This window comes from Cardiocondyla obscurior, linkage group LG06, assembly GCF_019399895.1.
Source record: "Cardiocondyla obscurior isolate alpha-2009 linkage group LG06, Cobs3.1, whole genome shotgun sequence".
Lineage (NCBI taxonomy): Eukaryota > Metazoa > Arthropoda > Insecta > Hymenoptera > Formicidae > Cardiocondyla > Cardiocondyla obscurior.
Genome location: NC_091869.1, coordinates 4,521,606 through 4,547,811, shown reverse-complemented (window position 1 = coordinate 4,547,811; position 26,206 = coordinate 4,521,606). Strand labels below are relative to the sequence as shown.

The following is a 26,206-nucleotide window of genomic DNA, read 5'->3' as shown; positions in this document are numbered from 1 at the left end:
TTATGAATTGTCTATAATTCACGTAGAAAAAGAAAGATACGTATAAATACAAGCGCGGGAGCAGAAGCTGCGTTTGATTTTAAGCATTTCGATCATGACATTTCTTTCTTTTTTTAAAAAACTCCACAAGAGATTGACACAATGAATTATTCATTTTCGTATCGCAATTACGTAATCTATCTCGATAACTCACACAATATCGATCGAACCATAGTTCTCTGTGACTGTAACATTGAACTTCTTTGGGCTTCTTGGAACCTCTTGTAACTTCTTCTTATTCATGATATTGTGAAATACAAATGATTAGCGAATAAATCTTTTCTTCTGATTGCCAATGTAATTATTGCGTTTGCATATTTCTCATTCTTACGTTTCGTTCCTACCTTGCGCTACAATACACGTATTTAAATACTTAGAGAATTAATTTAATTTAAATTTATTTAGAATTAATGGACTGTAAATTATATGATATGCATGCTGATGTTTTCAGTTTGAAATTGTGATTCATAAATTATAATTAAGTTTCATTAGGCAAATGGAAATTACGATTTTTTTTTTTTACGACAAAGAATGTACAATGATTTTCAGCGTGTGATAATTGCATGATAGTAAGAAGACAGTCGGAAAATAATCGTCGTAATCGTCTTCGTTGCAGTCAGTTAAAAATCTTTTATTTGCTTTTGTTTTCTCAAAGAATCTGTCCGCCCGGTCACAATTACAAAACACCTTTCGTGGCGAGCAACAGCCGCCGTCGGGACCGCCGCCGAACTCGAAATCCCAGGAAGGGGATGCGACGAGTGATCGTCAGGATCCCGCGGTCCGCCGTGCTCTCATTTAAGAAGAATCACTATGCTCCGTCAACACGGTTGTATACATGTGACATAAAGTATTACGCTTACACACTATTCATGTATATATGTATAAGATATACATACTTCTTTTTTTCGTTTTTTTCCCCCTTTTATGTAAATACGTGTATCCTTTGTGGGTGTGTATGTATGTCTGTCTCTGTGTGTCTGTATGTACGTATCTATTAGTTAACTGTGTTTTTCTCAGCCCTCAGACGAAGTACGTAATATAGTAAAATATATGAAAAATCGCTATACGTAGGCCGAAGTAACGCGGTGTCGTAAATGCGAAACGTCTTTCATTCAGATGGAATCTGTCCTTTTTTTCTTCTTTTTTTTTTTTTGGTCCTCACCGAGTGCAATGGGTCTAAATGCTCGAAAGAAGCAAGAACTTCAATCTGCCTGTTTTCGCAACAAGCCCAAAACAATCTCGAAAAGATAGCGGATTAATGTTATTAGGTTCTTGAGGTGGCTGGATTAAATGCAGGGACACGTTCGGCATCATTGTGCCGAAGAAGATGTATCTTGTCTCTATCACAAATTTTAAATGCACAGGCACCAATTTCTCCTCAATTGCTTCTTCATAACGTAACGTTTGTTGCATCAACGCCACCGCGAGACCTCGTCGAAAATCGGTCATCACAATCTGGCTTTCTTTCCTTCTTTCCACGGACACACACGCTACGCAACCCGGCGATTTCACCCTGTATCATAATTTCCCTGATCTTTTCATGTGCTAGGCGTTTCAGAACCGGAACCACCAGAATTATTTTAAGAAAACGAAGACTTGTATCTATTTACATTCTAAAGCGATCGATTAAACTTACTCGATTATTAGTGTCAGATTTATAATTATTAATCACGGAATTATTAATGGGAGATCTCAAAACTTCTCAGATTACTAGAGAATCGTCGTAGTTGCGTTGCGAATGTATTACAGTAAAGAATATCGCATTGGCCATCATCATCCTCATCATTATCATCGTTATCACCATCACCATCGGCCGAGCGCTGATCGAAATAGAGCAATCGCTGTTTTTTTTTTCTTTTTGCAGCAACAGCTCGCACAATTAGCACTTAATCGGCTCGCAATCACAGCACTTCGCTTCCACGATCGTCATCTTCTCTCGACGAAGATCACAATTTTGCAAACGCATCGCGCGACAGAGGACAAAAAACTCACGATACAAAGGTGCTCTGCGTCTACGTCGGCAGAAGTATTACAATTAGCGAGATCTACAACTATATATATATATAATACGTACATATACATATATATTCATATTTCTTTATCTTATTTATACTCGTGTCCGTTCAGTTGCGTGGCGGAGCTAGATCGGGACTTAGGGGTGGCGCCGAGAGGGATGATGCCGTACCAATGAAAGTTAGTCTCGTGGAATGTCTTCCTTTCTCACACCTCCCTCTCTCGTCAATGTAAATCGTATCGAAGGGTAGCGGAGTACAAATGATAAAATTCAGTCGACGCAGCAGGAGAGAAAGTTGCGTTTCTCATGGCAAGATTCCCCCGAACGCGGGGATTTCCGCAGGTACGAGCGATTTTAAAGCTTGGTAATCGATTGTTACAACCTCCCTCGTTTTTCCTCTTATATCGCTGCAGATATCTCCTCGTGAGCTTGAAACTGTTCAGAGAAAATTGTGATTGAAATTTACCTTATGGAAAAGTCCCTCGAGCAACATTTTTATTAGAAGAGAATAAGTTATTTTTAAGATTAGAATTATCTAGAAATAGAAAATGTAATGTAACGTTTTTTTTTTTTTTTTTTTTTTTCCTGGAAACTTGTAACTGTCTCAACCGGGAGATATCTTCGCTTTGAGGAAATTATGGTCTGTTGAGAAGACATTCGTTCTCTATCATTTGCCCAAGTTCGATTATTCGGTTACATTCGATAGTTTCGTAGCCACTCTTAAAAACTTTCCACCGATACTGTGTAATTTTTTTACGAGATTGTGAGCGACCTTTGCACCTCAATAATTCCACAGTGCGATCGTTTGCGTTACAAACTCTTTAACATTAAAGCCGGTTCAGCGATAAAGCTTCGTAAAGTTAGAAAAACAGAGTTTTAATAATAATAATTAAACTCCTATAATATCATATACTAGATATTAATATCTTAAGTATATAGAATGCCCAATGTAACGTAATACAATACAATTTGTATTAATTAGAGAGAATTTTTATACGATAATAATTAAATTCCACTTAAAATTTACCAAAGAACACTTGGTTTTTAGCACTTCGCTGTAGTGCTTAAAATATCAATACTATAATTCTATAATAGCCATCCAATAAAATTTTAAAAAGAAAATATATATAATAACTTTACATTGTTATCAAGAATTTCGCACAGAGAACTCTTAATTTGCAGCTTTTATGTTTCTCTTCGATCAAGAACGAGTCGGTATGTATAATCTATGCTTATTAAACACTCTGTATCTTCATTTTATATTAATTACAATGTTGATTGGGGACAACTAAAGGCACCTAACATCTCGCTGGATTTCGCTGTACAATGACGACTAATCGACGCGACGAAGTTTCCTGGTTCTACCGATTTCTTTTAAGGTTTCTGCATTCGTCTCAAATATGAGAAATAAAAAGAACACTTGACCAGTAAATCGCAATAGTAAAGTGACAGTAGAATCAGAGAAAATTCGTCCACGCACGACACATAGCTCACGAATCGAGAGCATACTACTTTTTTTTATTATTTTCGAGACATAACAAATTGAATCGATCCTAAACCGCGGAACTATTATTCGCGCATATCAGATGGTGAATGAAAACGGCACATTTCGTTTCGTTAACGTGGAGGGATGAAAGATTAACTCTCGAGATTCGATTACATGCAAAATTCGCAACTTGCCTTTCTCTTCTTTTTGATTAAACAATTTTCAACTTTCCTTTCTCGAAAGACATCATAATGAGCTATTCTATCTTAAGATGCTTACTTTCCAAAATATAAATTTTGACCTCGCAAAGTACGGGATTGTTCTATAAACAGCGCTATTGTATCAAATTTAAAAAATGGAAAACTGACGAGAGATATCTAAAGTACCTTTTTTTTCTTTTTTTGCAAATTTTGTTTCATGCTAAAAATATCTACATTCACGCTGTTTTTTTTTCTTTCGAGATCCATGCGCTTCGTTATGATGGTAGAAAATTGATTTGTCCTTCGTAAAAACCGTGTGTAAGTGTAAGGTAACAAGATGCGAAAGGTTTCCCGGTTTTATCGAGGGACCCTTAATCGTCTCTCGAGAGTGTAGTATTGGGAACCATAATTCTACATATGTATAAATTGCAGTAATATTTATCAACTATGATTTTGTGTCATTTTGCACTGCGCATCGGAGCCTGCGGACTCGGCCGACTTAATTTTCTCGGTGGCGCTATCGGAAAAGTAAGAGGTAGAAAAATATACGTGTGCTGCACGCGTTGCGTATTCATTTGATTCGGTGCAGCAGCGGAAAACGTGGTTCAATCCTTGGATGCATAAAAAAAGATCATCGTGAGATCTCGTCATATTAATTTTTCCTTTGCGATGTTCTAAGTATTTTCAAATAATTTCTTATAAAAAATTTTCTCCGTCTTTCTAACAATATTAGATGTAAATTTAATCGAAAGTTTTTGCTGCTTGTCTCTGGAAATCTTTAGTCAAACGTTTATGCATCCAGAAATTGAAAAAATGTTCTCAGCTCAATGTGCTTTGGTGATACAGACACACGTGTGCATATATACATGCACAATATACATATATATTGGCGTACTATTTGTCAAAGTATCATTCGATAGTAAGAAATTAAGGTTTGTCCTAACGCGTTCTGATATACATCCTAAATATATTTTCTAAAACGCTTACCAATCTCCCTCTGCAGATCAAAGAGATTTTCCTTTTTAAAAGCAGATGCGAAAATAGCGCCTGGTTAAGAGAATACCTGTTACGCTTTCTTTTACTTGTTACTTTCATATTTCGCTGCACCTTGTTGCAGCAAAAAGATGGACATGAGTTTAAAAGATTAAAGATACAAGATGAGAAAAGTTAGACTGCCTGTTAAAGTTTGACTTTAAAAGCGCGATGAGGATGTCTCCACCAAGCAACTATTACATTTTTCCGTACAATTTGCCAAGACGAGCGACGCGTTATTCTTAACTACAAAAACTATGTGTACGCACGACGGGGATAATACTACAAAAGTCTCGCACTATTTACTAATTACTCTACACTATCCTTCGCTCTTCTTCGAGTCCAGATGGCACCGATCGCGCGCGCTATTCACTAATCACTTTAGACGCATCACTTAAAAAAAAAAAAAAAGAAAAGAAAAGTCGCTGGGCATCCCACGAAAATCAGGCAAAGGATTCAGATTTCGGAGTATCAGTTACACGAATCTTACAGATCCTACCTTGTTTTTACGTCTGTATATCTGTTGCAATTTAGTGCATTGGTTGCGCCTATGGTCTCTAACTTTACACTTTATAGTTTGAATTGAAATTTGTCGGTCAAACCGGCAAACATTTATATCGAACAAATAGTTCCTATAAATATTAATAATCAATATTAAGTTGTAAGATTCAGATCGACGTTTCTCATATTACTTTTCTAAAGAGATAAAGTCACGTTCAAAAGAGAAAAATTTCTACGAAAGATTAAAAGACGAAAGAGCCTTTAGAAACGGATTGTCTAAGCTTCCTTTGTTCCGAAGTATAAATATAATGGAAGGCAAACAGTCCGAGAGATAAATAATTCACAAAAGGTAAATCTATAAATTTTCATGTAATATTGATTAGTAAAAGACGAAGAAAATTTGGCAAAATTTTATCAACGTTCAAGAGAACGATTCTTGTGATTTAGATTAAAAGAGAAAAAGAGAGAGAGAGCAATAACTATTTACATGTGTATATAAGTATATATATATATATGAATTGCCAAGTTTTCGTGGTATACTCTGGCGTATTAAATCGCATAATCATTTGTTTTCTGAAATCTTATTGAAATCAATACTTAGTGCTAGTTAAACCGACCTCGTTTACATCACATCCTGCTGCCGACATCTTAGGTAATCCGAAACGAACCGTTATGCCAATAGAGAGAATGTGACTGAAGTAAAGAAGAAACGTTCGCGAGGATCACGGATATATTCGTACACGCAAATAACAGATCGCTAGCATTGCATTCCAACGAATTGCACGAGGAGAGACGAGGAACGTGTACAAAATGCAATTATCACAAACACAGACTGCAGACCCGGAAACATACGTTGTGAGTGCGTGCGCGTGTGTCCACGGAGAGAAGTACGAAAAAGTACAAAAATATAAGGGTCAACAATTAGCGCAATTTCACCGCAAAGTCTTTCAGATATAGCGACCGAGGGTTCTTTTCTTCTTTTCTTTTACACAACGCACGAAATGTACGCACGAATACGCAAAGAAGGTCACTCCCGTTCCTACTAGCTCCGCATGGAGTCCTCTCTTTTAGAGAGTTGTAACAGAGAAAAGTGCGTGAGGCTCCGCGCAAGACTAAGCGAACGGAGAGTAGGCGAAGAGGCAACAAGAGGAAAGTAAGACAATGGCAAAACGCGCGTGACTTTCGCAAAAAGAAAAGCGCATTTGTTAACGCGTTTGCACACGCTTCGTACAAAAGTTGCGGCCAGCTTACGTGCGGCTAGAATAATCCATCCCTTATCATCTACCCTTTTTCCTTCCTACACCACACTCCCCGTCGTTAACATTCCTCATTGTCTATGTACACACATACAGACATATACGCGCGCATTGTCTTTATTTTATTTATTCATTTCATGCTGATGCACTTTGTGCTTTTCAACCGTCCTACTTTGTAATGTGTTCCGTATCAGCGAAACTTTAGAAAAGCAGAGTTCTATGTGGTCGACGGACGTGGAAAGACAAAACCGAATGATCGCACGGCGACGTAGTAAAACGGCCTTCTTCCTTCAAGCAAGGACTTCTTTTCTCGAGAAGAGTTTTTTTTCCTCCTAATTTTCTTTCTAGCTTCTTGTCTTCATCCTGCTTTTTCTTTATCTGAGACAGCGCAGCCACTTGGGCAGCATGGCTGCGCATCTCAAATAATCTCAAATGGAGCCGCTGCTGTCACCGGGAAACACCATCATGTTCTCAGCTCCGTACGACGGTGTTGGAGAACTCCTTGCGTCGAGGGATGCCCTGCTGGCGGAGCTGAAACTGCTGGAGCTCAGGTCCTCGTAACTAGCCACTGATTGACTACCGCCTGAAAAAATACAGAACTGATCATCAACGAGTCAACGTGGAGGTGGATATCTCGTGCACAGAACTCGTTCTTGATCTTTTAATGGAAAATCATGCTGCGCGTAACAAAGATATTTATAATTTATTGACGGATAATCAGCTTACGTCATTGGTCTTAAGGAGATAGCTCGGTATTTTTGTAAAACAATGAGTTCAAGGTGCAATCTCGGGATGTGCATATCGTCGATTTAAATTTAATGAAAGGTAAGAGATCAAAATACATTAAAGAAAAAAAAAAAAAAAAAAAAAAAATTAATTAATTAAATTAAAATTCGAAAGTTGAACGTTTATTTAACTAAGTTCTCAATTTATTTCGTGTATTGAGTGTTAGTAAAGTTTTCCTTAAGACCGATGACATACATGTCAATAGATCTTTCATTAAAGCCAGAAGAGACTTCTTGATCTATAGTCACGTGTGCGCCCAGTGCTGAACAGGATTACCTGATTTTAATAATCAATTAGTTAATAGGAGGTTTAATTAATAAGATAAGTGAGAAAGTTTTAACATATGTGGCAGGTTCTAATTAACAATTTGGAGTTTTTCATCGAATGGATACGTTACAGATCTGTATGATGGAACATTTTCTTACGACACTATAATACAAACACAATTTAAAAAACAACTAAGCGTTTTATTTGTATTATTTAATTACTTTAATTAAATATAATTCTGTACATACAGATTCATGTATTTGTTACACTTGATTTGCATCAAAGTGCCTCAAGAATTCTTTAAATGTTCCTGAAGAGTCAAACTGTGATCGCTAGATGCACGACGCGAATACAGATCCACAAGTCATATTGTCATAATTAAGAGGACGAGATACTTTTCAAGAAAAATAGCATGCGTATGCGGTATGGCTGTATACTTTTATTTTCGTTTTATCGTTTTTGTCTTTTTGTTTTTTTTTTTTGGTTTTTTTTATTTTTTTTCCTCTTATGCATTAGCAACCGCTCGTGGTGAGACGTCTCTCCACGAGCTAACATCTCGCACGATGTCTTCGCGCGTGTCGAACATAATTTTGTTTCATTTTTTTTTTACCTTTGTCTTTTTTTTGTACATTTGTCATTACAATTATTAATGTCGTTAGTGCATTTTACAATACATTCCGGCGTGTCTCCGCCACAATTTTGACTTTACACCGTGGAAGAAAACAGCGTCGTGCCCTGTTTGCTTCCTCTGTTTCTCGTTCTCGTAGACGATTCTCCCTTGGTTAATTAATTAATTGAGATCATATCGAGCGACACGCGCGGTTAAACGTCGCTCAATCTAAACGGGAGAACTTGTCATCGATTTGCAAATTTCTTAACTGCCAACTGTTCAAATTGAGGTGAACCCCTCGAGTAAATTGTAATTTAAATTTTGAATCAACATCAAAAGTGGGTTCCTGAGAGTGTTCCCTATATTTAGTAGACGAGTCGCTACTTTGTAAATATTTCATGCACATATTTGCGTGGAATCCGCTTTTATTTTTTGAGAAGAAGAGTGTCGTGATTCGACGACGAAGATAACGACAAGTGGATCTTTCGATTTTTACTTAGTTTGTTTGCCGAGGAATAAAATAGAAATTCGCGAAATAAAATCTTTGGATAAATCGGATAAAGCTTGAGCTCGGCTTGATCTTTCGAAAGCGCTTCGACTCACGACACTCTTCTTCACAAAAAGAAACAGAAAAGCGATATGTATTACATGTGCGGCAACGAATACATTTAAATTACTTTTGTGGTTCGCACAAGAGTCAGTCGTCATTCATCGATTGCGAATAAATAGAGCGTGGCTAAAAATTGTATAGCAATTCGTAAAGAAAATAATACTGTGCACCGTTGCTGTGCATTGAGAAAATACTGCTCTGATTCTGATCGAACGGACTAATACAATTGCGGATTTATTTTTACGTCCGCAAGGAAATACATTTTTTTTAAATCGCATTAATACTGTATCTTTCTCTCGAACCGTTGGAGCATTACTTTTTCTCATTGCACATCCAAAGAAATAACAAGTTGATCGACTTACACCGAATAAATTAAAATAACGTAACAGGCTTGTCCGAACTTTGGCATTGTAACATCACACAAGCGAACACGTTGTACACATTTTCTTTTTCTTTTTTTTACATTCACGGCCATCTTCGAGTGGCCCGCAGTCAGAATCATTTACGAGAATGAGATAAAAAGGCCAACAAACGAGACTGACAAAACTCTTTACATCAAGCACGCTAAACGGATCTACAAGCTAAAGCTTAACGGGGGGAAGTAGAGCCCCTCCGTGTTCTAAATCGTATGAATAAATATGAAAGTAAAATCGATGATTAATCTATCGGCTGTCGAGAGTTCGCGTATCGGCGAAGGCAGTCACCGCACGACATACTTTTCACAATTATTGCCTTCTTCGTATCGATATAGGACGTACAGTGACGGAAAATTTCACATCATCGATCTTAAAGTAAAGCGTTCAATAAGAAAACTCTACTCGAAAAATGAAAAATCGTGACATCAGTTAGTGACAATAGTTGAGTATTAAATTTACGTTTTACATTTTATATTCGGTGTTGTGTAACTAAAAAAAAAAAAAAACAGTTTGCAGTTTGAAATTAATTAAAAAACATTTTAATAAGATAATTATAATTGCTAGAGTCTCAAGATATCTATTTCATTAACTTTTATTTCCCAAAATAAAAGCGTTTACTTTTCCAGTACTTGAGCTTTCTTTAAGATCGATGATTGATTTTTATCTTAATTTTTGTTACTTGTTTATCGTTGCTATTTTATTTATTATTAATAGATTGTCTTACAGTAAATCTATATCAAACTATATCAAGGAATACTGTGCCACTTTTAATCGCCACTGTACGTGTCGACCGAAACTAACGTTATCCAAGAAGTTTATTGCGAAATTTGCATCTCGACAGATGATGTATCGGCCAGTTTTGTTTCATTTCTCTTTTTTTTTCTTTTTTTTTTTTTTTTGTAGAAGAATACCTCTATGTAAAGAAGTACCGTTAATTGATCTTACATACTTAACTCTACTCAGGTAAATACACAGGTAAACATTGTAACTCGCTATACACAGAAAAAGAAAATAGAATCGCTTAAAATTATAAATAAATTCGGCGCCCAAGTGTTTCTGTCGTCGTTAACCATTAATCTTCCAGACATTTAAGCCCAGTTGCACCGACGCCGCAATAATTAGCATTGATCCTGAGTAAATCTTTCGTCTACGTGAATTAATTAATAATTTAGAAAGAGATACTCGCGCGAATCACTAATCCAAGAGTTCGTTTAATAATCCTCGATGCAACCTGGCCTAAATGTTTCTCTAACGCAACTCTAAATACATGTACATACACATATCTACGTTATTAGAATAAGTAATATCTACACGGAGATTGGCTCTGAAAAATGATACAACGCTCTGTTCCGAGATTAAGTCAAAATATTATCGAGGACTTGAAAAATATCGAAGAATGATTGTGTACAAAGTGTGCATTGTAATTTGGACGTTATTAATGATCATTATTTCGAAGTTCTTTCCCGTACAGGGGGACTAAGAGACCAAAATATCCTTTGCAGTACGATGTATTTGCTTGTGACCGATTAATATTCGGCGTCTCTCCGCGTTCGCCATACATATCCCACGCATCACATACATTCCAACATCAACACGCATTGCACGCAGCGATTTGTTATTAAATCATAAAAGCTGTTTATTTCTCTTTTTTTTTCTTTTCCCTTCATGTAATACATGCCCGCATGTAACGATAGAATAATAATCGCGACGAAGATCAGAGGGATAAGTTTCAATTAGATAAACGTATTATGCATCAAGCTGTACGTACGCATAAAATATCTAATGCCGCTTGGATCGAGATCACTACCAACTGAGGGACATCACAGTCTGACGAAGAATTCCTTCGTGAAACTTCGTGTAAAACAGCTAGGAGCGTAAAAGGTGAATTTCGTTAACATTTTAGCTTGTCTGAGTAAACTGAAAGGGTACTTGAGCCAGTGTCGAGCTGTAACCGATATGCATAATACTGCTGTGTCAGAAAATGAATTACGTTAACAGGAGCAACAGTTAAAAATCTGTTAACTTAATATTAATAGCAACAATTATTTCCAATTAACTATCAATGTAACACCTTCTTCGTTATATATCACCGTTGAAATATTCTTAATACATTCACAAATGTAGAATAATAAATATTTAAACAGACATTTAATCCGCGACTGACACTGACCCAGTTATCCTACTCAGACGTTCCTTTCTTTTTTTTTTTTAATTTATAAGGTGTTTGTACAACACGTTATCCTGCACTCTGCATTTGTAATATATTTGCAGCAGCAATAGAAAAGTCGACTTTCCTATTTTTTTTTTTTTTCTTTTCTTTTTTTTCCTGAAAGAAACTAACGTCTCGCCGACAATTAATGTAAGGATAATGTGGCTTGTAGAATCCTGCATGGTTCGCCTTTTACACTCTTCGCTGTCGTTTAAAATAGATTTTACGATTGATCTCCGAGTCAATAAAAAGATCCATCTTTTAACATATTTTTCCCATTTGAAGTTTCTCTACATCATGCAGCGGTGAAAACAATAGAGGACCGCTGTCACGAAGCTACTTTATACTGAGTATTTATCATCGACTCTTGCACACGATATTCGATCTTTTTTCTTTTTTTCCTTTTACCACTAATTACGATATACAAGAAGTGTAATTATATCTACACACACACACACACACACATTTTTTTTTATGCGTCACCATCGGCAACGTTGAACACGTTTTACACGCTTCTCTTTTTTTTCTTATGTTTTTCCTCGCATCTCTAGCGTGTAACACTCGAAAAGACTTTGAAATTTTTTTTACATCAAGCATACGCCTGCATAGGCCACTTCGACGTTTCGAAAATGCGAAAGAACCAGGAGAGATAGAAAAGGACTAGAGAAAGGAGTGCGTTAACTGCCGCGACATATTGTACAGCGAAATAAATAAGAATGTATCCTTCGATTTGATTTTTGAGCACTAGATCGATCTTACATCCTTTATGGTTACTTAACATCTGAGTATTTCAAGGTTTTTTTGCATTAAAATTGATGCAAGCTATCAGTCAAAAAATTCGGAATACTTCAACCTTTTTACTTAAATTTAATTTTAAATAATTATATTATATTTATATATTATATTATAAATATTGTTATAACTATAATAATTAAAAATAATTTAATTAAAAAAAATAGTGCTTTATGAGAAGTTTTTAACGAACAAAAATACCTATCTTTACGTTCCTTTCTTTTTATCACTCAATCCATTTAAATAATTTTTCATTGAACAATATGTAAACTGTTTCATTTGATAAATTTCAATTATAAACTCGATCGTTTAAACAATATAACTGCATCGAATTGTTTTACATGATTTCTTACGTTTCCATAATACAGTACACGTTGCATAAATTATATAAATTAATAACAATTTTCCAAAATAAAAATTAAAAAATTAACAAAAAAGACAAAAAAAGTATTTAACAAATTTAACTAATAAAACCAATAAAATTAATAAAATCAACGTCATCGAACTTGCGGTCTTTACACTGCACACACTATGCCGAAGCTGAACGACTCTGAACGCAATATATATTCGATCAGATTTCAATACCCAGCCGTGTCTAAATTTGGAGTAGAGCAATACTTGAGTAACTAATACTTAGGCGTTTGAGGCAAGATTTGTGTTAAGATAAACGCGTTCGAGAAATCATGTAGAACACATCGTATTAGATTCATAGCGCGAGTGGTTCTTTTTCCTATTATAATACTATTATTAAATTAATATTATTTCTTTAAAAATTGTCAAGGAATACTTGTTTGCGTCTAAGTGACCACTTATATTGAGTCCTTCTCTAAATCTCCTTAAAAACAAATAGGCATTTATACAAAAGTGCGTGATGATGAATATGTACACTCACCGTCAGGAATAGCGTTTGTGATGCTGCGATGACGGCTAGCGTACGTGATCTCGGCGTGGTGTTCGTCGAATCTCACACGAAGCACACGCGTAGGTGTTACACGGAGCAACGGTCGTCGAGAACTGAGGGAGAACGCCGCTCACCACTACCTCCCTCGTCCTCGGCGGCCGAGAGAGGGGGAAGTCACGTACGCTAGCCGCCACTCGCCGCACCAAATGCCATATCTGCTTTTCGGTGTACAATTAAGCAAGCGATCATAATTCCTGATTGCAATCATTCTAAACTGTACAAAGTATTACGATTAAAAATTTATTTTTTATTTTTTTTTTTTTTTACTATACTCTTCTGTATACTGCCACCGATTCGATAAGAAGCGTCTACGGCAGTAAGCAAAGGCTGAATGAATCTGATGAGAATGTTTTGTACTACACGAAGAAATATGACCTATTGCATGGACGATGGTCGTCATTACTCGATAAGAGAATAGCTAAAGGGTCAATCCCACAAATGAACACCTAATGGCCAAGAGCGATCGTCATTAATTGCACCAAACAATTATGTTACCAATAATGGGCAAACGATATATAAATACACGCAGGTTGTTTGCACCATGTGAAATTTAAACTTTATCACCTTTTACGATCTAAGGCAGTCAAATCGAAATTGCTACACGGATGGCGAAACGCGATGCTATTCTGAGAGCTCCCTCGTTAGTTCTACCCCGTTAGAATTAACGTCAGAGCATTGAATGTCCTAACATCTGCTAGAAGTCAACCTTGCCCACTATACTGTGTGAACACAACATCAGCTCGCGCCTTTGCAATTAATATAACTGCTAATTAATACGACTCGAAACGATGATAGGGCCATAAAATACGTGATTTTAAAATGAATAACAATAGTTTTGCACGCGGCGAAATGCTTTCGATTATCTTTAAAAATTTTCTTTCAATTATCGCATTCGTCTCAAATAATTAATTATCGCATTAAGAACAAGATCTTGAAAATAGCAATAGCAAGATACACGAAAGAAAAATGGGCCTATCGTTGTTATAGCAAGACGCATGCTGATTAACGCTACTCGACGCGAAGTAGCTCTTTAAGATCGCGCACGGAGCGCTCGAATTTCGATGTGTGGTCTCACTTCCTTACATATGAACGCTAATCTACTCCTGTCACTTGCATTAGGAGTATGTAGAGGGCAAGGCTGGCCCTAGGCACGTCCATGCAGCAATCCTCTACTCATCTGCGCTTTTTCCTCTTAGATCTGTTGCTCGTTTTCTTGGCGGTAGTCGAATGCTCGCGTTCCGCTTCGTTCCGCTTCTCGGCGGGCCCGTCATCGATGGATTCCGGAGACGCCTTTGAAGAAGCCGGATCATACGGACGCTCGGTTGCTCCGGTAATGCCCTCGCCGTCGCCGCTACTACCGTCGCCGTCACCCTCCACCTGCTGTCGCGTCGGTTGAAGCTGCAAAGAAGATTCTCTTTGCGATTCTCTCCTCTCAGCTGGCACGTTACCTCGACGTGTCTCGTCGACGACGGATCGTACTTCCGAAACAAGGGGAGAACTGCCCTCCGTCGCTTTGCTATCCCCCTTGTCCCGAGAAATCTTAGCTCGCGCCATAGCAGTCGTGACGCACACGACCTCCTTGTCCACGCTAAGCTCATCATCTATTATTGGTGTGGGAAGGTCTGCGAGGATATTCTCCTTCACCGTTGTTGTTGCCATCTTCGTTACATCGACGTTATCCTTCTCGCCGAAGAGTTCCTCCTCCTCTACATCCTTCTCTTTCTTCTCTTTAGTTCTAACTCGTCGTCGCGAGCGTCCGTGTGCTATGCGTAACGGCGCGGTGTCGAAAAACGCGGAATTATCTGAGCTGCGGAATTCCTGTGCCTCCATCAGTCTCTTCACGTGCTCGCCTGTTTCTACTTTTTCTTCTACCTCTATCAACGGTTCGAGATCGGTTTCCTTACGAATCTCTTGAGAATCCGATGAAGGAGAGATGCTCTTCTTGACGATAGAGCTCCAAGATATCTCCGCCAAAGGTGAAGAAGCTTTCGATTCCTGATCTTTGGAATCGAATTCTACGAACGGTTCTTCTCGCACGGCCTCCTGCAGTTCTGCCATTTTCACCTTCGAGGAACGAAACGAAGGTACAGGGGTGGAAAGAGACGGTTCCGCCGAATTGTTCTCCTGCGATTGCCCTTCCGGCTGAGACCGTTTGCTTTTGCGCGACTTCCGAGTACGCGTTCCAGCGACAGGTAGAATCTTGCACTCCGGCGTAGCATCGGCGTCCACATCGGCCTTCTGCATCGCGTCGATGTCGATAATTTCGACGATGTCGCTGTCAGTGGTCTGACAAGTCCGCTTGGCAGGCACTAGCGAGGACGATGAGAAATTCGTCGTTTTCAATCCACGATTTTTCGCTCGTTTCGTAGGACTCGGATACAGTCCCTCCGGCTTCTCCTTTAAGTCAAAGCTATATCGATCGGTCTCTTCCGACTTCAACCAGACGTCCTCCAGTGGGTTATATATCACAGTGACTTCCACGGCCTCCGCTTCGCTTTTCTCAATCACCATAATATCCTTTCGTTTCTTGCCCGATTTAGATTTTGCTTCTTGTTGCTCCATTATTTCCTGAGCCACCTGAGGAAATTCTTTCTGTGACAATCTCGCCACCGCGTCGAGCTCCAACTCACGAACATCCGACAGCTGAACGTGCTCCAAATCGTCGTCGGAAGATAACGTATGTCTGCTGTGTCTTCGACGTGGGCAGTTATCATTGCTGGTCGCCTTTACCAAAGGCTTCATCGTGCTGACGTCGCCCCGTTCTAAGCCCGCAGATTCGAAGCCGAGCTCAACACTGTGTATGTACTCCAAATCGTCGTCCGAAATTGTACTCTTGCTGTTCTTTCGTCGCGTTACCGGAGAAGAGAATTGCGTAACCGTGTTGACAGTCACACCCGCGTCTCTGACCTTGTTGTTACTAGCGTCAATTTTCATCCGCATTTGCATCACCTCGGATGCATGAATGTGCTCGATGTCGTCGTCGGATTGAGTGGACGTGGAGGTGGCGTCTCTACCGAGATTACACGGCTCTACCATGTGATACTCGATAGAGCTAAAGTCGTCCAGCGGCGGCGGATCCAACGGTGGTAATTCATCATCACCCTCGTTTCCGTCGTCGTGGCGAGATAGCAATCTCGTCTTTTCTACATCCCATGCAGATTTACCGGAGTTTCCTTTCTGTACGATTACATGGGCCATCGGTTCAGTCGACTCGGACAAGTCAGCAGATGATATCACTCTCGTGCATTTTGTTTCTTTGTCTTCGAACGTAACTTGATTCTTGACGGTGAATTCCCGCGGAGAAGCGTGGCTCTTCCAATCGTCGTTCTTTCGTACCATTTCATATTTGTCTCTCGCTACTTTAAAATCTCTTGTGGTCTCAATTTTCTTTTTTTCGACATTTTCTTCTTTCTTTGTGCTAGCGCTCATCGTCGATTCAATGTATCGTGCGTTCTCGACAACGACGCTATCCTCATCTTCTTTAACAACGTACTTGTATGAACGAGTCGTTCGCTGGTCAATCGAATGTTTCTGCGTTGTAGCGTAGCTCGAAGTTTCGAAGTCGATAGCAGTTTTTCTCGCAACAGATTTCTTGATTTTCTCTTCTACGCTTGGTTGCGGCGTCTCCGCACTCTTCTCGCCTCGCATGGTTTTGTTCTCCATCAACGTAACGCTGTCGTCGTCATAGCTGACGACGTATTTAGCTTTGGCGAGATGCCTCTCGTGAGCTTCGTTGCAATATTCCTCGGTACGCTTGTCGACGACGGATCTTCCCTTACTGCACCACAACGCGGTTTTTTTCGCCTGCGTCATCGGGCTGCTCGGGATCTCACCTGGTTCGGCGCACAGGCTGAGACTTGTCGGGACGTCGCGAAACGCCTCCTCCTTTTCGTAGTCGATCGACGTGGTCATTGTCGTTGTGGCCGCCATCTCCGCGCATAGGGCGCGACGTTCCTGCAGCTCGCGTATGTTCTCGTCTGGTACGCTGTCGATCGCCGGCTCGCTTGCCGAGCGCATCTCCGCGCAGATCTCGGTGAGCTCGCGATTCAGCGCCCGGCTCTCCGGCTCGTCGGGCAGGTCAGCCGCGCTGAGCGAGGCCGGACCCTCCTCGGCGCACACGCTTCTAGGTGCGTGGATCTCCTCCGCGGCGGAGTCGTACTCCTGTATGGAGCTAATAGCGTCCTCATCCTCGTCGGCCGACACGGTAATCACGGTGCCGGTGTGAGGGTTGACGACTTTAGTTACTGGCTGACCCACCCTCTCAAATACCGTACGCCTCCCTAGTAACAGAAAAAGCCGTTGGCAGGTATCAATATCACGAGTCGCTGCTCACGCGTGTCTCTTTCGCTCTCCCTCTCTCTCTTTCTCTCTCTTAAGTTTATCTTTTTTTTCCTCGCTTTTTTTTTTTTCTTATGCAATGATAATTAGCTCGCTCGCATGCTCGCTCGGGATTATATCGTGTACGAGTTCAGTTTCTTTAACAAATAATCGAGAAATCGTAGCAAAGTCACATAATGTAAAAACAAAGCGTATAATGCGAGTTCTAGCAGCTATACATATAAGTCGGTGCATAACAGAGTCTTGAACACCTTGAGAACAAGAACACAAAAGGGATTGTCTAATCTTTTTGTGATTTTCTTTTTCTCATTACATTTCACATTTGCATATTTTCCGCGCGCGTGTCAATTACGCGGGGGTCAAGTCAAGACAAACTTAAGAGAAACACATCTGCCTGTATTGCAATCGCAAAAAAAATCTTTCTAAGATATACACAAAGCTAAAAGCTCGAGCAAAATGTGATGGATCTACATGGTTAGTACAAAGACGTAATATCATTTATCGGACGTTTTCTTTTCACCAAAAATACAAAGAGCAGACGTCAACAAAATATCTTGCTGTTAGTGCTCGAATAAAGTACAGTTACAGGGATAAAAATGGAGATACCTGCCTCTGGCCAGTTCTGTGTCCACGCAAACTTACAACGCTAAAGATCTTATCCTTTGTCATATTCGAAAAACATATCATAGAAAAAGTAAAGATTGCTTATAAATATCTTGCTTTTTTTTCGTTTAAAATACACTTCAGGTTCTGCAATGTATCGGCATCAACGTTGTCGCAAAACGTTGACAAGCACAATTATTTTCTCTTTTCTGAGAATTTATTAATTTTTTTCTATTGTTAATAAAGAAGCATAATGTCAAAATACGCGTCAAATATCATACCAAATTTTACGCGAATTATACCCTGCAAGCTTTGCGAGCTTAAATCCACATGTTTGAAAAGTTTAAGAAGTATGTAAATGTATATAAAAATATTAGTTCAGTGCAAGTACATGTTCTTCGTTTTCTTTGATAAAAGTTGTAAAATATTTTCTAATAAAATAAATGCTTGCGTAATACAATCATATGTACAATGTCAAAAATTGTATTTGATAAAATTCAATGAAGATAATTTATAATTGTTAAACGAAACAAAATGAATGTAGTGATAGTATGATAATGAAAAATGCAGGAAAATTAGGAAATAATAAAAATAAAAATAAAATACTGCCAATACTTTCTCCACAACTATTCCTCTATATTAACAAAAAAAAAATTATTTGTTACTAGGAAATAAAAATTAGAGTACATATCACGTTCAGCAAAGATATGAAACATGAACAAATACAAATTTGTATTTATATAAATTACATAAAATATGTAAATTTAGGTATTCCAATAATACCACGACTAAGCGAACCTAATCTAACCTTCGTGTGAAATCTCGTGCTTTCGATTAAAATATAAAACTTCGACGCGTAATTACGCACTTACCTGGAGCACGATGTGACGCGATTGATATTTCAAGCATAGCCTCCGCGAGATCCTCTCTCAGTTGACTCTCACAACTGCCAACGGCCACGTTCTCGCTGTCTAAGGGATCACCATACGCCTCCATGAATCTCGGCGACTGTTCATAACTGCCTATAAAATAAAATATATTTTAATTTCTTATGTAATTCACCGTTAGCTTAATTATTATATTACACACTTACTTCCTGATCCGTCGATGACCACCGGCATCAACGGTCTGGACGCCGCATGCGGCATATTAACAGGTTTCGATCTCGCTGGACGCGATCCCGTAATTCCAATTTCAACTGCCTCTGCTTCGACCAAATTAACAGCAACGCTAATAACAATTATTTTTTATTAAATTCTATTTTTGTTTTAAAAAAATCGTAATTAATTAGTGAAAATTAAAAAAAAAAAACTAACCCACTGGGCGCATTGTAAGTTTTAAAAACGAATTGTGGGCCCATCCATAATCGTCTATGTGGCCCAGCGTGCGTCACGATCTCCACTTGACTCAGCCAACGATCTTCGACCGTGTCAAACTCCTGGTTGTTTTTTGGCGTAAACGAAACACTAAGTAATGGGTTTGAAAGAGGCAACGGTAAGATGAGATCTGATGAATGGGGAGATCTACAAAGTGGCCATTGGCCCTTCGCTTCAACTTCCAATTCGATACTAGTGTCGTCGCACACTTTTTCCTTTGGGATTCCTAAAATAAGATAAATATTAGTATGCAAAATATATTTTTGAACTGAAATAATTATCTTATAAAATAAAATTATTTTTTTATTATATACCAGCAGCTGGTTTAGGATCCAAGTCATATTGTATCATGTTTCCATGACATGCCATAATAAACAGAGAATCAACTGCCCTTTTGACAACCTTGCTGCTGGACTCCCTTTGCGCAAACATCCAAGCTCTTGGTGGAGCAAAACACGCGCATATCTTCAAAGATAAAGATCCACTGTCATCTGAATGTAATCGTTGCCTTTGTTGTGGTCTGCTACAAAACGTACAATATTTTTTTAATTATCTCTTTATAATTTATCGTTTCTCGTAAAGCTAAATTTCTATAAAATTAATAGCTACCTTGGCTGCGTGGAGCTGTTAACTTGATTTATAGAAGATGGCTGCCGAATTTGTGACAACGGATGCACTATCGTCGGATGAGGATATGGAGGAAGTCTCGGATTGGAGTAAGGATATACAGACAAAGGTAATTCCGTATGAGACACAGGAGAGTGGGAGCGGGTATTATCGTCCGTCAAACCTGCGCTTTTATGGAATCTTGACAATCTGTTGACGACGTTGGGCGTGGAGTGCGTCCTGACGCCAACAGGACCACCGTAAGGTGCAACGGGAAACACATGTGTTGTACCTCTCACAGTTGAAATAGCAGCCCAACGTGTATCGCTCGAAAATACCATGTCCTAATACAATAAACGTATAACATAATAAGTAATATAATAAATTTTAACGAAGTGTATAATTAAAATATAAATAGTAAAAGAATTAAAAATGTATACCTGCACTTTCGCAGTGGTATCGCCTCGGTGTAAAATATACAGGTGATGTACCGCTGCTAGTGTCGGTCCACCGGGATGAGGTTGAATTCTGAAAATGTGGAAGTCGTGTCCTCTTTTGTCAGCTGTCATTAACAATGCACCGGTTAAGTCGAAAGTCATGGCAACGATTGCATCGCTATGGGCGGTAAAATGAGCGATTACAGCATCCACATTCGAGTCATCCAATTCTTTCTCATCTCTCGCAACCTGAAGATCTAATATCGTTACGACGCCCGGTTGAGTTACGTCATTGCCAGTGTTATTGATAGTCATCGGTGATACTGAATTCCCAGTAAGACTCGACGCTACAGTTTCACCTAATCCGCGAAGACCTTTCCCAAGTGATTTTGCTGCATATAAAACCGTCGCTGTGTAACTTTGAACGCCTTCTCCTTCGCAGCCACCGCTGCTTCTTCTCGCAGGTAGTAATTTTTTCTCGCTGTAAACACAAAGAGCAATTATTTCAGATTTAATGATACAACGTTCAGCGCTATAAAAAATATTAAAATCGCTAGAATGCAAATAATTAAATATGTGGAAAGTTTTATACCTGTAAGCGAGCCATCGTGTTCCTAAAGCGATAGGATTTGGATTTGTGCCAGGGCTGGCATAACAGGTCGTGATTGTTATATTATTTTGCAACGTTCTGGCATCGAAGACCGCAATTTTTTCTAATAACGTTATGACCACGGATCGCCTGTTCGCCAGCACGTCGCAAACAGAATGTTTGAATCCTACGCTGTGCACTTGCTCGCCGGTTTTCAAGGAGATGAAGTTGACGTCACAAAATTTTGGTCCCGGAAGAGTCGAATCCGGCTCGGAGCAAACTGCTATCATCGGCCGTTTCGCTTCGAATTCGTCGACGTGTTCGTCGTCAGTCTTTGGATTTGGTAGAATTCGAAGGGTACGAACCACACCTTGTCGCCATGATAAGACTTCCGTCGCCTCTCCCGTTGCTGCTATCAGCCATACCTGCGTTTATGAAAATCGGTAATTATTGGAATCCAATGAAAGACATAGAACTGTGAAACAATAAGTCAAAAAAGGCATATTTGCAAGTAACATAATATAATTTACCTGAACGCCAACCGTATATCCTAATACCAATAACAACGGTGGCGTACTGGACCCTTCATTGTAATCGGGATATAAAGCGGGGTCATTTATATCCGCATATTCAAACCGAGCCCATGATATGGTTTCTTTATTATCAGAATTGGATACTCCAGCATATCCCTGCAAAACAATCGCGTAAATTACAAACTTGTGAACTTGGATTACAGTACTGAGAAAATTCTAATTAACTCGCATACCTGTGGTACTATATCATTGATGATCCCTGCGACGCTTTCGATAATTGATCGATCTACAATAGGCTGAGGTGAAACGACTTGAGCTCCTTTATGCACACCTCGCCTTGGCGATTCCGCAGACATTTTTTATTCCCGAATTAATTTTATCTATCCTATAAAGATAATGAAATCGATATAAAATTACAGTACGAACATACAGAAAAGCTGTATCTTATTAATTTACACATTAAGAGCCAGTATAATCTATCAAATATAATATACAAGCTCTCAATACCTAAACTAAAACTTAATTTGTACCGATTAAATATTCAATTAATTAACATAATCTCTATGGAATATTCACGGCCATGGGCGTGTGATAAACGGATTATTTGACACTGTAACATCTCGAATGTCACACGAGGATTTAATCTTTATGACAGATGCTGCATCTTATCGCGTACATGGTCACGTCCGAGAGAGCTACACCGAAGTGTGCAAGACCCGAAATCGCACTCCGTAAAACATATTCACGATGAACAAAGGAATCCTAACAGAATCCACGAGATCCGCGTAGGGGAGAGAGAGATTCGATATCGCGCGGGAGCTCACGACGTTTGACAAACACGTACGCGGACAAAGGAGCACTCTCTCGCCGAGATAAGTTCCCGTAGCGAACGCAAAAACAGCCAACGATCGCGAAAGAAAATAAAGCCTGGCCCTCCCCTCGACCAGGGAGCGCGCGCGCGTTCACCAGGAGGGCAAGGGGAGACATTGTTCGCGCGACGAGATGCGGGGTGCCTTTCGCGTAATCGTCGCGCACAGAGGACAAAGAACCCACGTTCAAGGTACACCGTTCGCAGGCTTGCCGACGATTCCGCAGATCGCGGACATTACTGCGCGTCGCGACGCCGTCGAGCCCGTCACACAAAGCAGCAGTAACAGCAACGGCGGCGGCGTCGTCGTCGTCGACGTCGACGTCGTCGCGCGGTGCATTATTCAATGCACACGAAAAGTGGGAAAGCGCATCGGCCCGTCCGATGGTGTTAGTGCGTTGTGTTGACGACGGCTGGCGGTGGGAACAAAACGGAACAGGACGGAGCGGAGCGGGGGAGTCTATTTTGCCAACCGTCGTAGCAAGAGCGGGGGTGGGAGGAGACGTTATGTTGCACAACGCAGCGCACAGCTGTGCGCGAACTGCGCGCTCAGGGACGATCGACGGGAAAGTCACGAAACGCGAGGAAAGAAGGGCCTAAATGACGCGCGTCCCTATAAACAAGCTAAAACGGACAGGCCGAAATTGGAAAACGGACCGAGCTACTCGACCGCGGCGCACTACAGGGGATTTACGCAATCGCGAGCGTTAAAAAAAGCGACGGAAACGCGGGTACACAGCGACAGGGGGGAGGGAAGGAGGGTGGGTGGAGGAGACGCAGGAAGTCGTCGCGTCGGAGGAACAAAGGGATACTCGCTTATCGCGGCCGCGCGGCGATCGTCGTTCGTTCGGCAGAAGCGACGAGTCGGCCGCGCCGTGATCGATAAGCGATGCGAAATGGACAGGAGCGATACACAACACACATACTTCACCGCGAAACTTTACCGTGCTTTCTCATTGTGCGAGGGGAGAGAAAGAGAGAGACGGAACAAAAGCCGAGAAGGAGAGAAAGAGAGAGAGAGAGCCCGCCACTGCACTCCGCGCGCGCGCCTCCGCCGCCGTTTCGCCGCTCGTCCTCCCGTCTTACTGCGTCATTCTGCGTCCCGCGAGCGACTGACAAGCCAAGCGGGCGACGACAGTGGCCCGATGATGTCACGCAGCGCGCGCGACCGTGCGAGCGACGGGTGTCCTCAGCGAGCGGAATGTTCCTTCTTTTTTTTTTTTTCTTTCTCTTTCGCGCCCCTCCGAGCCGCGGGCGAGCCAGGAGAGCGGACGACGACGGCAGGCAGGCAGGCACAGCACGCACCACGACGACCGACACACGACCGCGCCTCCGCGTACCTCGGCGCTCTCGGTTAACTTCGCGTCTCACCTACGCGCACGTACGCGCGCGCGCATGTACATACACATGCAGACGCGGCTTCGCTTCCACTATCGTGTTCGTTTCCCCTCCGGGCCGTCCCTCGCTGCTGGCACGGCGAGCACGAAGTAACTGCGACGAGGAGGTCTTCCTCTTGTCCTCCTCCCTCGCGCGCGCACGCACACGAGCGGGAAGCGAGCGGGCGGGCGGGAGGAGGACAGTGCCTGCTGTTTCTCGGAAACGGAAACGAGCGAGAGAAACGCGCGGGTTTACTGGTTCCACGTTCGACTGAAACGCACGACAGCACGACACGTACTTCTGCACGCGCCAACGTTGCGCCGCTGCACGTCGGAGAAACGAAAACAATAATCAGCTGATTCAACGGCTGGGTCCGCCGCGCGGTGGCTGGGGAATCGCGGGGGGAACCGGGGGAGTCGACTGCGATCGGGGACGGATCGGAAAGCAACGCGGGCGCAGCTTGTTGCAGCGTGCAATCACTACTTCAGACACAGCTGAACCCTTTCCCTTCACCGTTCTTTGCGGACGTTTATTTCTGCGAAAAATTCCACCGATAATCGCCGTCCTTATCTCCCGTTTTTTCTTCTCCAGATAATAGAAGCGACGATAAATAATAATTTTTACAAGAAAGTTCTCTTGCTTTGTTTCTGCTCTGTTTACCTTTATCTTTTGATTTAATTGGACTGCGATCTCCCTCCAGCGATAAGCTGCAAATACGTAAAAATTAGTATTGCCAACTTTGGATCATGTAGCAATAACTCGCCTCGAATTTCAAATTCACTTTTGCAATAGATATACCTTCAATCAAACGAGAGTTCGCGAAAGTCGATTAATTGAATAAGAAGGCGCAATCTTTTCCAGTCTCTCAGTGGAATATTTCCAAATTGCATGCATGCGATCTTGAACTTTCAGCTGGTAGGATACTTGTTTAAATTCAACAATTGAGGCGAAGCCAGCAAAACAATTATTGCAATCGACTCTGTGACACGCAAATTGATTCCTGCGTTATAACAAAATAAAACATCAAAGTTATGATAATATAATGATTACAGTTTCAATTGAGACAAGTGCATAATAACAAGTGCATAATAACAAGTGTATGTACGACCGGAGATATAAATAAGGAGTTAAAATAAACGAACGTACTGGTAATGCATATCGCGTAATCGCCGAGATGACGTGTTGAAAGTTATGCATGCGGCGTAAACATCGCAGTATCGCTGACAGCGGAAACATTGGAACGGTGCTATGAGGTGACGCAAGTAACACAGCAACGAGACTCAACGGACGGATCGTCGTGAACTTCATGAAGCTGGCTGGCCGTCAGCCGCTTCAGGTGGTCAGATGACCGCCACTGACGCGCACACTTCACGCGCGTCGCGTTTAAAATCGCTGCATGATCGCTGCTCTGTAAAACTGCTCCACATTCGTTAAGTGTATATTATTTCTCCCCACTGTTTTGTGCAAATCCGTTCTTCAGAGCGAAGAACCGGGTGTGTCAAGATTAACTAAAAAAAAAATAAAAATAAAAAAATTTACAAATATTTATGCTTTTATGCACTTAATATATTTAAAATACAGAAAAACGTTTTTGTTTTGACATATACACAGTAGAAAATAATTTGTCTAAATGTACGTTAGATATGTTCACTTATACAATATCGATATTGCATCTTCAATATTATCTTTCATATAATAGGTGTGTTTTACACTTATATTTATTTTATAAATATCTTTAAAGAACATATATATTTTTTATATAAATAAGCTGGTAACCACTGCAGAGTTTAGAATTAAATGACTAGCTTTTCAACTTAAAAGATTTATGTTACACATGCACGCGCGCATACATACACATACAATTTGTATATCATTCAATCTCAGAAAATAATTCATGATATTGCAGGATTTATAATAAATTATATGATTCTGGTTTCGTGTTACATCAATGTAATAATAAACGTGTTTTGTAATAAATAATATTTTTTTTTTACCTTTAATTATACAAATTCCAGATTTGCGTATCATAAATTATGCAACAGAGATTTATAAACATAACACAATATTATATATAGTATCTACATGAATTTGAAATACAGACTGTGTATTTAGGTACTTAGTTGTATTATTATACAAGAACATCGAAAAAAATTTCATTAACAAAATACTTAATTAATGATGTAAAAAAGAACTATATCATCTAGTGGCAATCAATACTTGAACGAAGAACAATATAGATATTTAAAAATAATGACTACGTGACAAAATATAAATAGAACAAGTTAAAAAATAAATTCTCT

General features: G+C 40.2%; 1 protein-coding gene across 9 annotated transcripts; it reads right to left on the bottom strand.

Moving 5' to 3' along the window:
* Positions 1-645: 645 nt before the first annotated feature.
* LOC139103405 (uro-adherence factor A) lies at positions 646-25,367 on the bottom strand. 9 transcript variants are annotated; one of them, XM_070658013.1, is made up of 13 exons: positions 25,053-25,367; positions 24,705-24,906; positions 24,567-24,613; positions 21,895-22,046; positions 21,659-21,817; positions 21,132-21,553; positions 20,543-21,020; positions 20,106-20,446; positions 19,811-20,019; positions 19,437-19,722; positions 19,214-19,350; positions 18,993-19,142; positions 7,999-17,459 (listed from the first exon to the last, which is right to left on the bottom strand). In XM_070658013.1, the coding sequence occupies exons 4-13, from the start codon at positions 22,015-22,017 to the stop codon at positions 14,353-14,355; spliced, it is 5,412 nt and encodes a 1,803-aa protein (XP_070514114.1). In that variant the 5' UTR covers positions 22,018-22,046; positions 24,567-24,613; positions 24,705-24,906; positions 25,053-25,367; the 3' UTR covers positions 7,999-14,352. The 9 variants fall into 9 exon arrangements, with proteins under 9 accessions (XP_070514121.1, XP_070514124.1, XP_070514114.1 ...); XM_070658020.1 differs by lacking the exons at positions 24,567-24,613; positions 24,705-24,906; positions 25,053-25,367 and adding exons at positions 646-7,111; positions 23,474-23,609 and having other exon boundaries at positions 14,628-17,459; XM_070658023.1 differs by lacking the exons at positions 24,567-24,613; positions 24,705-24,906; positions 25,053-25,367 and adding exons at positions 646-7,111; positions 23,474-23,609 and having other exon boundaries at positions 14,628-17,459; positions 19,811-20,016.
* Positions 25,368-26,206: the final 839 nt, after the last annotated feature.